The 13212-nt window shown below is 34.8% G+C and overlaps 1 protein-coding gene across 4 annotated transcripts in view; it reads right to left on the bottom strand.

The window, feature by feature from the left end:
* Nucleotides 1–12958, bottom strand: part of LOC136035340 (UDP-glucuronosyltransferase 2B19-like) — an 84368-nt gene extending 71410 nt beyond the window's left edge. The window contains exon 1 of one of the 4 annotated variants that reach the window (XM_065717083.1): nt 12187–12958. Coding sequence is in view for 3 of the 4 variants with exons in the window: in XM_065717080.1 (XP_065573152.1) it covers nt 9197–9346 (150 nt within the window). In the remaining variant the exon portion in view is untranslated. Of the gene's footprint in view, nt 1–8357; nt 8382–9196; nt 9424–10831; nt 11009–12186 lie in introns of those variants that run through there. The other 3 variants (XM_065717081.1, XM_065717080.1, XM_065717082.1) reach the window with 3 other exon arrangements.
* Between the last annotated feature and the right edge of the window lie 254 nt (nt 12959–13212).

The following is a 13212-nucleotide window of genomic DNA, read 5'->3' as shown; positions in this document are numbered from 1 at the left end:
GGTTTTTTGTGTGATAAAATTAATTTTATGATAAAAAATTAATTTTAAAAAACAATTTTTTTTCTTAGGGAAGTAAAAAGCAAAGTTGAAGCTTAAAATTAGTACTTCCCAAATTGCGCAAGACATATTTGCAGAACTAACTAAAATAAACTGGAACCCGGGGGAAAATTAATTACAGCGTCCCGTTCCCAAATCAAACATCATCAACAAAAGCCGAATCAAAGTGAAAAATGTGATCAAAGAGGGCAATCCCTCAGCCATGGTGCCCGGGACAGCTGTCTCGGTGTCTCCCTGCTTGAACGGTTCAATCCTTGAGATTTTTACAGAATTATAATTGTATCCTGGAGGTTATCAACTTTATGGTCGCTGAAAGTGTATTGAGAGACTAAGTAAGTCTTTGCTTTTGGAGGCTAGTCATAGAATTCCTGGTCACAAGAGAACGAAATGTTTTCCTGGGGGTTGTTGGTTTTGTGTTTTCAGTAAAGGATTGGCTTTTACAATTCAATAGAAACTGGGATATGCTACAAGTAGCTAGTTTTGCATATATATTTTGCGTAATTCTCGAAGCAACAATTTTTGTTTGATTTAAATTTCAATCCACTTTTTACTTATGCAACAATTATTTTTAATTAATTATTTCTGAAACAATATTTATTGGAAATATATCTCACTAGGCGCAGTTTCTTTGAAATCACATTTCGAACTTTTAGTTACTAGGGACTTTGGTTCGCTTTGTATAAGATCCCAGCCGATGCTACAACCATGAAGACATTTATTGTGGTGCATTATACAGATTCTCTAACTTATAACTATCGAGTGGAAAACTATAGTGTTTTTATAAATTGTTATTTTCCTTGATATTGGACGAATTCACGCCCTCCCCCTTCCCGTACAAATCCAAGAGTCCCCCTAAAATAAAATCCTGTGAACGTGTCTACCAGCGTCCTTGATCCGAACGACAGAACAAGCTTATAAATGCCACAGAGGCAAAAAGACAGGTACAGCCTTAGCATTGAACTTGAGAATTTGCCTGTTTATCAGATTTCGCAAGATTGTTATAATCACAAAGTAAAAATTGCGCTTCATATATAGATGGAAGCATGCCAATGGAAGACACGTTTTGTGACTTGGACTGGATCACTGGGTTGTTGGGTAAAATCAGCAGAAATTGCTTCTTTACTTGGTTCAAATGAATATCTATGCCAAGATACATGAATCTTATTGATTTAACAATTAGTGCACAGACCCAGACTTAGGATGGGCTCAGACTAGAATCATAAGGCATTATAAACCGACATTTACAAAAGGAGTCAATAATAAAATGTTGGTTCAGATTGAAATCATGAGCAAAAAGGCATCCATGCGAAAATAATAATATGAATTACAATGATTGATTTGAAATAATTGTCTAGCGAATATCCAGTCATGTTCTAAATTAATGAGTGTATTTAAACCTATTTTGAAATATTTTACTAGGCTTCCAAGAGGTCTCTGCTCACTCATCACATTTAATTTAGCCAACACATTTAATCCCGCCAACACTCTTTTTTCTCTGTAATAAAACTGATTTCTCTCTTTATCTCAGGATGCTCTCGGAGATAATCAGCTTAGCCTGAGAAAAATAAACTACTATATAGGTATATTTTAATTAAACACTTGATATATCGAGTTGGTATTTTGGCTAGATTATGTATTTAATAAAATAGGTTCTGGGCGCCCTGCTTTCCAAGTTCTCTTGTGTAGTTTCCATAATTTTTTATTAAAGTATTATATTTTCATCATTTTTTAATCTATTTCATTATAGTTTCACTTCACTTCTTGAGTGTGGTCGGGATTTGACAAGGACACAAGGACGTTTAATTTTTAACGAGTATTTAATTTATTCGAACTGAGAGAACAGATACGGTAGGAACAAACGCTTTTTAAATCTACATATATTGTCAAAAAACTTTTTTCGGTCCAAAAAACATATTCTCGATTTAGATTACGGAAACGCTTTTGAATTAGGGAAAGCGACTTTCGGCAACAGCGCATGTTTGCATTCTATGCGAGACATGTAAATTAAAAGCATAGAACCCAAAGAATAGTCAGTTTTACCAAATATCGAAACTCATTCTAAGCAATAAGGAAATTCAAATCATGGTAGCAGCAGCAGCTGCAACCTAGTAAAGAGCGAACCACAGCCCATAGTAACTAAAATTTAAAAAACATATTTTGAAAAAACCTGCCTAGTGTAAAAACTTGCCATCTGACACTGATTCAAGAATAGTAACTATAATTTCGGTTCGTCTTAAAATTAATAGTTTATTGCAAAAATACATATTTGGTGTTTTCAAAAAAAACCTGAAACCCATCGAAAATGGCGCCAGATCAAAATCAAAAGTGTACCATTGGACTTGGCATGGCTAAAAACCTTATTTACGGAAATTACGGCCCCTTCCTTGAACAACGAGGAAAATAACTTTTTTGTGTCGCTAGCACTGATCCCCTTTTTTTTTTCACAGGCCTATCGGGTTACCAAAACATCATAGAGAGATGCTTAATGGCTCATTCAAAAGTTGTTTTCCATATATACGTGCTTTTTATAAACCTGCCACCTGAAAGTGCCATATGGCACTAAAATGACACTTTTTGTGCTATTTCTCAAGGGGTGGCGCTAGCAGGCTTTCAGAACACAGTAGACATATTTTTTTTATAGCTCATATAAAAGATATGGATCATATTTATGTTCTTACTATAAATTCCAACATCTGCAAGTTCCATATGACACTAAGAACGGTACTTTTGGTGCCATGTCTGAAGTGGAAAAGCTGAGGCTATTGGGCAGGCAGAACTTCAAGTGTTATGTTTCATGGGTCATTTGAAAGCTATTGCTCATATCTACATGCTTTTTATCCGTTCTACCATTCTTAAGCACGATATAGCACTGAAAACAACACGTTTGGTACCACTTCTTGAGTGAAAAAGCTCTGAAGTAAAAAACAGGTACTATTGTAATAGTTATGTTCCAGAACCCTTAAATGGAGGTTTACAAGAACCCCTTCGCTACACTTTACCTCCCAGTGCCCTTAGTATGTTTCATAAGTCGTCTGCTCACCAGTAAGCTGCTGTAACATTAGCAGGCTACCACACCATCAACGATAGATGTTTAATGGCTGAATTAAAAGTTATTGTTTATATTTGCTAGGTATATACCAATTCTACCATCTATTAGATTTCACAGCTTTTAATATTAACTAGTTTATCGGGAGAATTTACAATGAACTCTTTGTCATGGTTGAAGCAGTAGCTGTAACCTAGCAAAGAGCGAACCACTGCCCATACTAACTAAAAGTTAAAAAAAACAGTTAAAACGATCTTTTTTCTTCTTCTTTCTTCTAGGCCTAGCGGGCTACGAAAACATAATAAAGAGATGCTTAGGAGCTCATTCAAGAGATATTTCTCATATGTATGTGGTTTATATAAATTCCGTCATCTGCAAGCGTCATATGGCACGAAAAATGGCCCCTTTTATGCTATTTCTCAAGGGGTGGGCTAGAGGGCTACCAGAATATCGTAAATAGATTTTTGATAGCTCAAATAAAAAATATTGCTCATATCTGCAACACCTGTACTCCAACACGTGCAAGTTTCAAATGGCACTGAAAATGGAATTTTTGGTGCCATGTTTCAAGTGGAATTCTGGGGCTAGTGGGCAACCAGAACCTTTTAGAGTGATGTTTAATGGCTCATTTGAAAACTTCTTCTCATATTTACGAGTTTTTTTTTCAATTCTATCATTTGTAAGTGAGATATAGTACTGAAAACAACACTTTTGGCGCTACTTCTTAAGTGTAAAATTTTGGAAGCATAAAACGGTATCATTGTAATAATATGGTCCAAAACCCTTAACTGGAGGTCTGCAAGAACACCTTCCATATATTCCTCCTCCCGGCCTCCTTAATAATCTATACAATTAAGGTCCTACAAACACCAATATATTAAAGTAGATTATTTTATGTGTGGTTCTGTTAGTACAGCGCTGGACTTCAAATTAGACTATGCTTTAGATTCCTGCTTGGATTTTTCTTTCAATCATGGTTTGTCCCTTCTTATGATTACTTTTCAGAAAATCCACTATTTTTGCAAATGTGATGCACTCATTTTTAAAGCTATTAATCATATCTACATGCTTTTTATCAATTTTACCATCCATAAGTGCCATCTAGCAATAAACACGGCACTCTTGAAGCCAAACCCTTTTCGTAAGTTTCATAAATCGCCTACTCATCTTAAAAGTAAAAGATTATTGCGAAAAAGCACCTTAAACTAAAAATTTTCAACTGAAAATCTACCAAAAGTTAAGCTTGAATGATCAACAGTTTTAAATCGGACCTTCAAACATCACTCTGCGATGAAACCTGTGTGCTAGTTCAAACGGCAGTAATTGAGGGGAAGGGACGTCCTTGCCCCCTTACTGTTTTGCTCCTGCCTAGGCTTTGCAAAGCATCTTTTTGTGGTCATTTCACTGGAAAAAAATGGGTGAAACAACCGAAAGTGTACTTTATGGGAATATGGTATCAAGTCAAATTCATAAAAAGTGATTAGGTATAAAAATACGCTTTTAAATGAGCCCTTAAACAGCTCTTTTTGTTACAGTAGCCTTCTAGTTTCTGCTAGTCAGTAGGCAATTTATAATGCCCAGTCTTCGTTGCGGCTTTTTCAGGCGAAGTGAACCGAGTAAAAACAGTTTTTTTTCATAAAAAAAACTTTCCTGAAAAAACATGTATTGCTTTGTTAAGTTTGTATAACAATCTTTTTGTTATAAAATGAAAGTCTTTCGTAGCTGTCAAGGTAGTCTGCAGTATTTTTTTGGAGGTGTCTTATCTTTCCTAGATCGATGATGATTAGAAATTATACTAAAAAATACGTTTTTAACTGAACCTAAGGAGTGACATTAAAACTTAAAACGAACAAATATTATTCGGTATAAATCAAAAAGTTCTTTCTGCATTAAATTTTAATAAAATGAGAGTAAAAATTGATTTAAAAAATAAAGTGTTTTGGAGGGAAGTAAAAAGCGAAGTTGAAACTTAAAACGGACAAAAATTATTACTTCACAGCCTATCTAATATATGTCAATAAAATTAGTACGAATAGAACATATACTTCCATATGTTTCTAGGATTATATAAAACTAGTAATTTACTGAAAACACAAAATAATATAGTCTTGGTACAATCAAAGCAAACCAATTAAGGACACTTTTTACAAAACAAAAAATAAAGTATTTTAGGATTGTTGCTTTTTCCGTTTAATTTGGTATCACTTTGCGCAATGGCTCAGTTCAATGTCTGGCTCTCGTTTTGGTTTTAAAAAGGACATGTCAAGATTAGTTTGTCGACAAGTTCGAAGTAAAGCCATCCCGATAGTATTAGGACCATAGACTAGCCTTAGAATTTGTACCATAGCTTGAAATTTACGGTTGTATAGAGAGAAATAACCGGGCTTTTGGATTTCAAATTATGTCTTATTTGATCTTCATTTCAAGTAAAACTAAAGCATATTTCTTACAATTTAAGATTGTATATTGCTCACAATAGATATTATAGCTGGCGAGACCAAAATTATACCTGATCACATAATGTTCAAAGACTTTGCGGTTATCAATAAAAACATTTTATTTTACGCTTATATTTTTAAGGTAATTTTAATTGTATACTCTCCGCTCTTTACGCTAAAGTTTTTTTCACTGTTTTAAAAAGTAGAGTTAAGAGAAAGAGTCAAACTTTAGCGTAAAGAGGGGGGCGTTGAAGAGGAAAAGCCCCTTTCATATATGGAGTAAATTTCTGTTCGTTTTAAGTTTTAATGTGGCTCCTTACTTTCAGTTAAAAAAACTTGTTTTTTTATTTAATTATTGTTTAGAGCAATAATGTGATTCAATTCCTTAAAGGATTGCCATACTTCGTCTATTATAAACTGTTTTAGTTTATGTTGCCAAATTATTTGGAACTTGCAGAGCTTGGTTAAAGGATCGGAAAAAACGACAGAAAACTAAAAGTTGATACCTACTTACTCAAAAATCTTAGAAAAACCGTTTAACTTCTCTTCTGTCTGCTAAAGATAGAGATATTTAGTTTTAATTAAACTTGGATCATTAAAAGGCACAAATCTTGTTCTTTTGTTTAAAAAAGCAGAATTCTTTAAATTCAGAAAAGGACAGTCCCTAAAAATGTTTTTGCGTACCTATTGGAAATAAAAAAAAAAACAGCTCAAAGAAAATATCATCTGAGCAGCTCGGCAACCTGGCATTTTCCTTTGGTGCTACCAGTTTCGATTGAAAGCATTGCTCACGCAAGGTGTGTATAATTGCATTGTCTTTTCAATGAAATTTCATACCCAAACCACAGATTATGAATAGCTAACATAATAAAACCATGTACCCAGGGGTGGTTACTCCCCTGGCAGAGTTTTCTAACAGGTCCTTTGTCTTTGAGACAGTCAGCTGACACTGAGGCCCGAAATATGACTTTACAGTATAGAATCCCCTTAAGATTATAGTCGTGTAATTAAAACTGGGTAAGGAATGCATGGAATAAAAGAGTGGTAATTGTACATTACATTCTAAATATTTATCAGCGAATGTAACCTAAATTAACCTAAAATAAAGCTAGGGTAATGCAAATAAGGTTTACTTAACCCGACCAAAGCCAAGCTCTGAATGTAAATTCGTGTTTTGAAGATTCGTGCGGTCTTTGAGCCCGAAAAACTTGCCGGTATTTTGTCATTTTTATTTTATTTTTTCCTTTGTTCTTTCCAGGGGTGATCGTACAGAACCAATGGTCCTAGAAGATCAGGAGAGGGCTCATTTGGACGGAAACTGGAAGTTCCAGTTCCCTTTTTAAGTGACCGAAAATATTGGAGGGCAACTATCCCCGCTCAAACATCCTTTCTTCTCAAATAGAGTCCGATCTAAATTTTGAGATAGCCATTTTGTTCAGCATAGATAAATTGTCCAAAAACTATGCCTTTGGAGATGACATGATCTCCACAGCCCCTAGGGGTAAGACTAAAACTTATGCTTTAACTTATTCTTTAAAAATGACTCCTGAAACACAAGGGCCGTCTAATTAGAATCTGAACCTTCTTAGAAGTACTAAAAACTTTAGAGTGAAGGAAGGGGTATTGAGGAGGGAGAATCCCCCCTCATATATGAAATAATTTCTGTTAGTTTTAAGTTTTAATGTTGCTCCTTACTTTCACTAGGAGAAAATTGTATTTTTCTTATTCAATACACCACAAGGATTGGCTTTTTATACTAATTCTAAAAATGTTAATTTGTTACTTGTATGATATAGCCCCGACCACTTAAGTTGCTTATCCATTGACGCACCATATAACCGGTTTCTTTGTTCAGTTTCTTTCAGCTTAGCATGAGACAAGACAAAGAAAAGTGACAGAATAGAAGGGAAACGTATAATTTATACGTATATTGTAAGTAAAGTATTTGGACAGCGTGAAGTTAGAAACAATTCTTAGTCATAATATGCAAAATAATTGGACCTAACATATGTTGCATGCAGACACACAATACTCTATCCCCACCCCCCTAATGTGCAAATATATAGCCCAAATTTAATCCTAAAGTATTATATTTTTTATCATACTTAGGTATATTTCATTAGGATTAACCTAACTTGCACTTATTGAGCGGTCGGGGCTATATCATACAAGTACCACTAATTTCATTAAGTTTCATGTTACCCATAAAAAGCTACGAGCCCGAGAATATCTGCCTGATTTAAAAAAAAAAGGAAAAAATCCCTTAATTTGCTAAGCATTCTCAATGAAAATCACATCAATATGTTCACCAAATCAGAGGACTCTAATGTTGAGGTTTCAGGCTCCTATAGTCCTATATACAAAAATGTGGGATTTTGAATTTTTCCCAGAAGCAAAATTGTGGATGCGTATTTATTTGTTTACTTTTCTTTTTTTTTCTCACGGGTGATAGTATCGAACCAATGAGCTTAGAACTTCGGAAAAGGGCTCATTCGAATGGAAGTTAAAAGTTCTAGTGCACTTTTTAAGTTACCAAAAAAATTGATTTGTCAAGTTGCTATCAAATGAAAATCTTGAAATAGCCAATCGATTTTAAAGTATCAAAAACCTAATATTAAGCTTCCAGTTACAGAGGAAGTAAGGATGCACGGTAGAGCATTCGTTCCTGAAAAGTCAAGTTGTCCGTACAAGATAAATAGTTAATATATACATTTAAAACAAATTTAAAAAGTCCTAAAATACAAGTGTGAAAACAACTTTAAAAAGTCATAAAATACAAGTGTGAAAACAACTTTAAAAAGTCATAAAATACTTACTAATATCATTCCTGAGAATGCTTCATTTTACTTGACTTCCTCCTAATGTGCAAATATACAGCCCGAAATTATATACTTCCCCGTGTGTTTCGGTTTTTGATTTCGTCAACGTCAGACAAGAGTGACGCATCGCTAATTGCATTGGAAATACATAATTGGGCTAAAAATTTGCACGTTAGATGGTGGGCTAGGGGTAGAGCAAACTGAAGCACATTTAGCAACGATAGAAGTAAGTTTTTTGGGATTTTAAGTTGTTTTCAGAATTTTATAACGTTTCCTTCCAGAGCTGTTCCTAGGTTTGGTGGTGCCTGGGGAAGAATTAATTAAAGCGCCTCTTCCCGACTCAAATAAAAGCATAAAAAGCCGAATCAAAGTAAGCAGTCGGATCAACACGTAGAGACCCCAAGCCACGGCACCTGGGGCAACTTTCTTGCCACCCCCCCCCCCCCTAAGAACGGCTTAGGAGCTTCTCAGTAGCCCCGGTTGTGTATTGACACCAAACACTGTAGGCTACTTCATGAGTCAAAACTAAAAAAGGTTGCAATCAGTATTTTAAACGTGCAGAAAAGAATCGTCCGTTCTCGTTCCAGCATAAAAAAGCAAAGGTGAATTCCCTAAAATGTAAATTTTGAAAATCTGAGTCTCTTCTACATTTCCAGGGGTCAATCTGTTACGATCAATTGGCAATATTTCTAATTAGTGTATTCAATAGATATTGTGTTTCTTCACGAAACCGAAAAATTTTCCAGCGGCAAAAAATTCACAACAGCCATGAAGTAAATAAGCATAATTAAAAGTTGTGTCAAAGATAAAATGTAAACTGGATAATCTTAGCCTACCTGAGAAACACTATGACCTCTTTTGACTAATAATTCACCTAGGTTCCTCAAAGTAAATTCATGGCTTCCAACATAGACAGGATGAAGTATCAAAAAATTATCCCCATATACACTGAAACAACAACTTAATAAAAACAATAGCCGGTTCATCTTTGAATGCAGTAGGCGCTTTTCAACGCTATTTTAAGAATGACTAGTATAGCTGCATAAAGTTGTAAGCAACTACCTTGCGCGCTGCGGAAGTGTATAAATTAAAAACATGTGTAACCATACAATACGTTCAAGGCAATCCCGAATAGCATCGCAAAAGAACTCTATGTCTTTTTGACAAGAATGCAAGTAAATGTTAACTAAGAGTAGGAACGACCAAATTTTTTGTCAAGACACTACTTTTAGTCCTACTCACCCTTCCTAATATCTTTATTCTCTTCGAGCTGTGTGTGGTAGCTCCAATGATTTAGGAGTTCTAGATTAGCCCCGGGACAATAGGAAGGATAACACCAGGGTTCCAGGGCGGATTCCTTCTCGAATCCCCCTACCTATTAGTTGTTTAAGCCATTCTAATGCAAATATAGTTGGCATGCCGCACTAGGTATGGGTAGCAGAAGCAAATAACCGTATATATAATATAAATATATATATATATATATATATATATATATATATATATATATATATATATATATATATATATATATATATATATACATATATAAGGGCTCATTCTCCTGATGAGCCCTTGTGTTGGGTTGTTACCTCTGAATTATTTGTCTTTATTGTTTTTATTGTTTGGTAAATGGCGACTTATACTTATTGACGACATGACTGCCTGTCCACGGATTATTCTTTATGGTTGATTGTGTATGGCTATGCTGTTTGATCTATGTGATTGTATGGATGAGTAGGGTTAAGGCCTCATTCAAGTACTGATCTATATTAATTACTAATGTAGGGAAACAGTCTTCCTTTTCTCCTTCTGTCTCTCTTTTTTTTTTAATGTGTTTGTGCTGTTGTATTGGTGATTTCTTTTTTCGTTATAAATCAACTAGGTCTCTTGCAATTATATTTTCTCGTTTTACATATTAGCACTATCTAGACATCCAGTTCAGTAATTAAGAATTTACTTCCAAGAAGAATCCACTATTTTGCACCAGGGAGGAGGATTATAAAGGGTGAAGAAAAGGTATGAATGTCATATGATAGTAGGGGCAAATCGTAAGTGTCTGGTTGAAGCTACTTTAAATCTTGTTTCCATGCGGAAAAGAAATTATGAGGTATAAGCTTGAAAAGAATTTAAATCAAATCTAGTAGAAAGCTAGAAAGGTTCAACGTTAAGTATCACATTAAAAAATATTATCCTTCGAGGGTCAAGCCCAGGAAATTCAATTATCTCTTTTTGTTAGACTTGCAACAAAAATTTAGATCTTTAGCTCTCCTAGAATGAAGTGAAATAGGATGTTTATTGGACTGCATAAAAATAGGTACAAACAGGTCCAAGCCTTAAACGGGGATAGGGAGGCAGTACAATAGGTTTTTTAGAAAGAGGATAAGCAATAAACAGGTTTTAGTGCGAAACTAAAACTTCAAAATCTCATAGGAGAAACCCTATAGGCTGATCTTAAGGCGATTTCCTACCTTTGCAGAAGTATGCATTGAAAAGGTTGTACCAAGAAAGTGCGCACGGTAGATATGTACGACGTAGCCTTTCTTTGTCTTTGGCTGCATTTGTTGACTGGTGTTTTGTCATCTGATTACATTGTCAAGTATATAACCAGAAGAAAAACCAATCAAACATAAAGACATTTCTTAGACACAGGAAATAGCCACATAGAAAATTTTTCTGCAGGTTCAAGTATATAGGAAAATGCCATCCTAAAAAGTGAAATTCAAAGGAATGAAAATATACCTTAGTTATTCATGGACACACTCTTTAACGCATGAATACATTAATCAAATATGATTATCTGTGCTAGATCAGTCACTCTAAACACGGTATCCAAGACAAGGGTCGTAGAAACAGTATTTTTATTAGGGGGGAGGGGAAGAGGGGTGCTATTGAAGTAGATACTATTCCAGCGGTTGTGAAGAAAAGTAATTATTTAATGAACACGCTGCTCGTTGAATTTGAAAACATTATATTTTACATTATAAACAATAAAAAACACACAAAACAGTCATAAATATAAGGCCCGGTTGTTGGCTATTACTAAAATTGTCAGCAATGAGCTACTGCAGACGACAATAGCATAGCGTAAACTACTTTTCGGGTTGGCGAAGGTAAATGTCGTACACAGTCAGTTTTTTCAGCCAGATTCAAAACTAATGCTGCAGTACATATCCCCCCCACTTCTCCCAACCTCACGCCCACGACAGGATACTTAATTTCATAATTAGAGCAAGCTCTGTTCTGATAGCCCTGGGTATCGTGCTGTTCGTCTGATCATAATTTGACTGATTTTGACTCTGTAATATTTATTTTATTTTAGTGATACCGAAATATTATTTATGATTTCTTTTTAAATTGATTTGTCTGTGGTTTCCCCGATTTATATTAATAAAATAAAGATGCATGTGTCTAAGTAAAGATGCATGATAAGTCAAAGTATTACCACAGATGATGTAACATTATATAGTGACATATTCCCCACATTTAAAAAGCGACTCCATTTCAAAGTTGTACAATCGATTGCCAATTCCCAATTGGAGTTGCCATTGGACCTTTAACGATTGCCAATGCCAATAGGAAGGGAAAATCGACTTCTAAGCTACGCAAAAGTTATTCTTGTGTAAATTGGAGAACGGAGGGTATACATTTCCAGAGGGGGGGGGGGCACACTGAATGTCAATTTTGTGTCTATAATTCTCTTCACAAGCAAAACTCGCTCTCCTAGCGCTGCATGATAGAACTGATAATAATAGAAAAAGAGAATGGGTTGGTAACGCTTATACGTGCACACAAAATTTCTAAATCGTCAGAAAAATATACATACTTTGTTTAAATTCACTTCATTCTATTGTCAGCAGACATTTTATACAGCATGCTGATGCAGAAATAAATGTCCCACAGGTAGCGCTGTCGTTCATTGGTTAGTATATGAATCCAAAACTTATGGAATAGGACGTTATCAGCGCTTATTAGGCATTTCAACGACATATAAGAGAATCAGATTTTCAATTAAATACTGAAAATTAAAACAATTAAGTGATTCCTGGAGCATATCTCCTGCTACCAAATTCCGTTACCAAACTACACCTGATCTGATTTATCGAGTTATAGTACGACTACCATTACAAACAGCCCTAAGTCTTATTTTCTTTTTTAATGATTTTTTTCCAGGAAATTGTATTCACTGTATATCTACCTTCTTATTCTTCAATGATTCCATTTGTGTCCTATTTGCAGTTGTAAAAAGTGTATCCATTTCCATTTTTGGAAAGTTTTCAAGAGAATCTAATATTAAACCAACAGATTATAGGAAGTATAAGTACCTTAAATATCAGGGGAAAAATTGACCAGAGAAAACATGGCGAAATAGGAAGCAAAGAACATTTTTCAATTTTGCAATTAGCCAGGCTCACAATTTTAGTTGATGATAAAATTTCAAAGGCAGTATATGTGGAAAATGTTAATGCTGAGCATATTATGAAGTGTAATGGAGGCCCTATTCTTCTCGCTTTCTTTATGTTAAAACGAGCATGGATTAATGAAAAATAATTCTGCTCAAAGGAAAGAGCAAATTTGACACTTAAACCGATCGACAGTTATATAGCTACTCAATAATTTATAGTTTTTCTTTTCAAATCATTGGGGGGGCTGCCCCCTCCCCACCTCAACGACGCCACTGTCTAAGACACTTTGTGTTCGACTAAAGTTAGTTATATGTTCCCGCAGGATTACGAGTTTAGTCTAAATTAAGTAGATAATATCCCTTACAAAGCAATTTCACTTAAACAGTAAGAAATGGTGCGCGAACGCCAATTTGTTTGTAAAACAATGAGCTACTAACAGGATGTTA

Source organism: Artemia franciscana, chromosome 14 (genome assembly GCF_032884065.1).
Source record: "Artemia franciscana chromosome 14, ASM3288406v1, whole genome shotgun sequence".
NCBI lineage: Eukaryota > Metazoa > Arthropoda > Branchiopoda > Anostraca > Artemiidae > Artemia > Artemia franciscana.
Note: the sequence above shows the minus strand (reverse complement) of the source record. Positions and strands in the feature narration are given on the sequence as shown.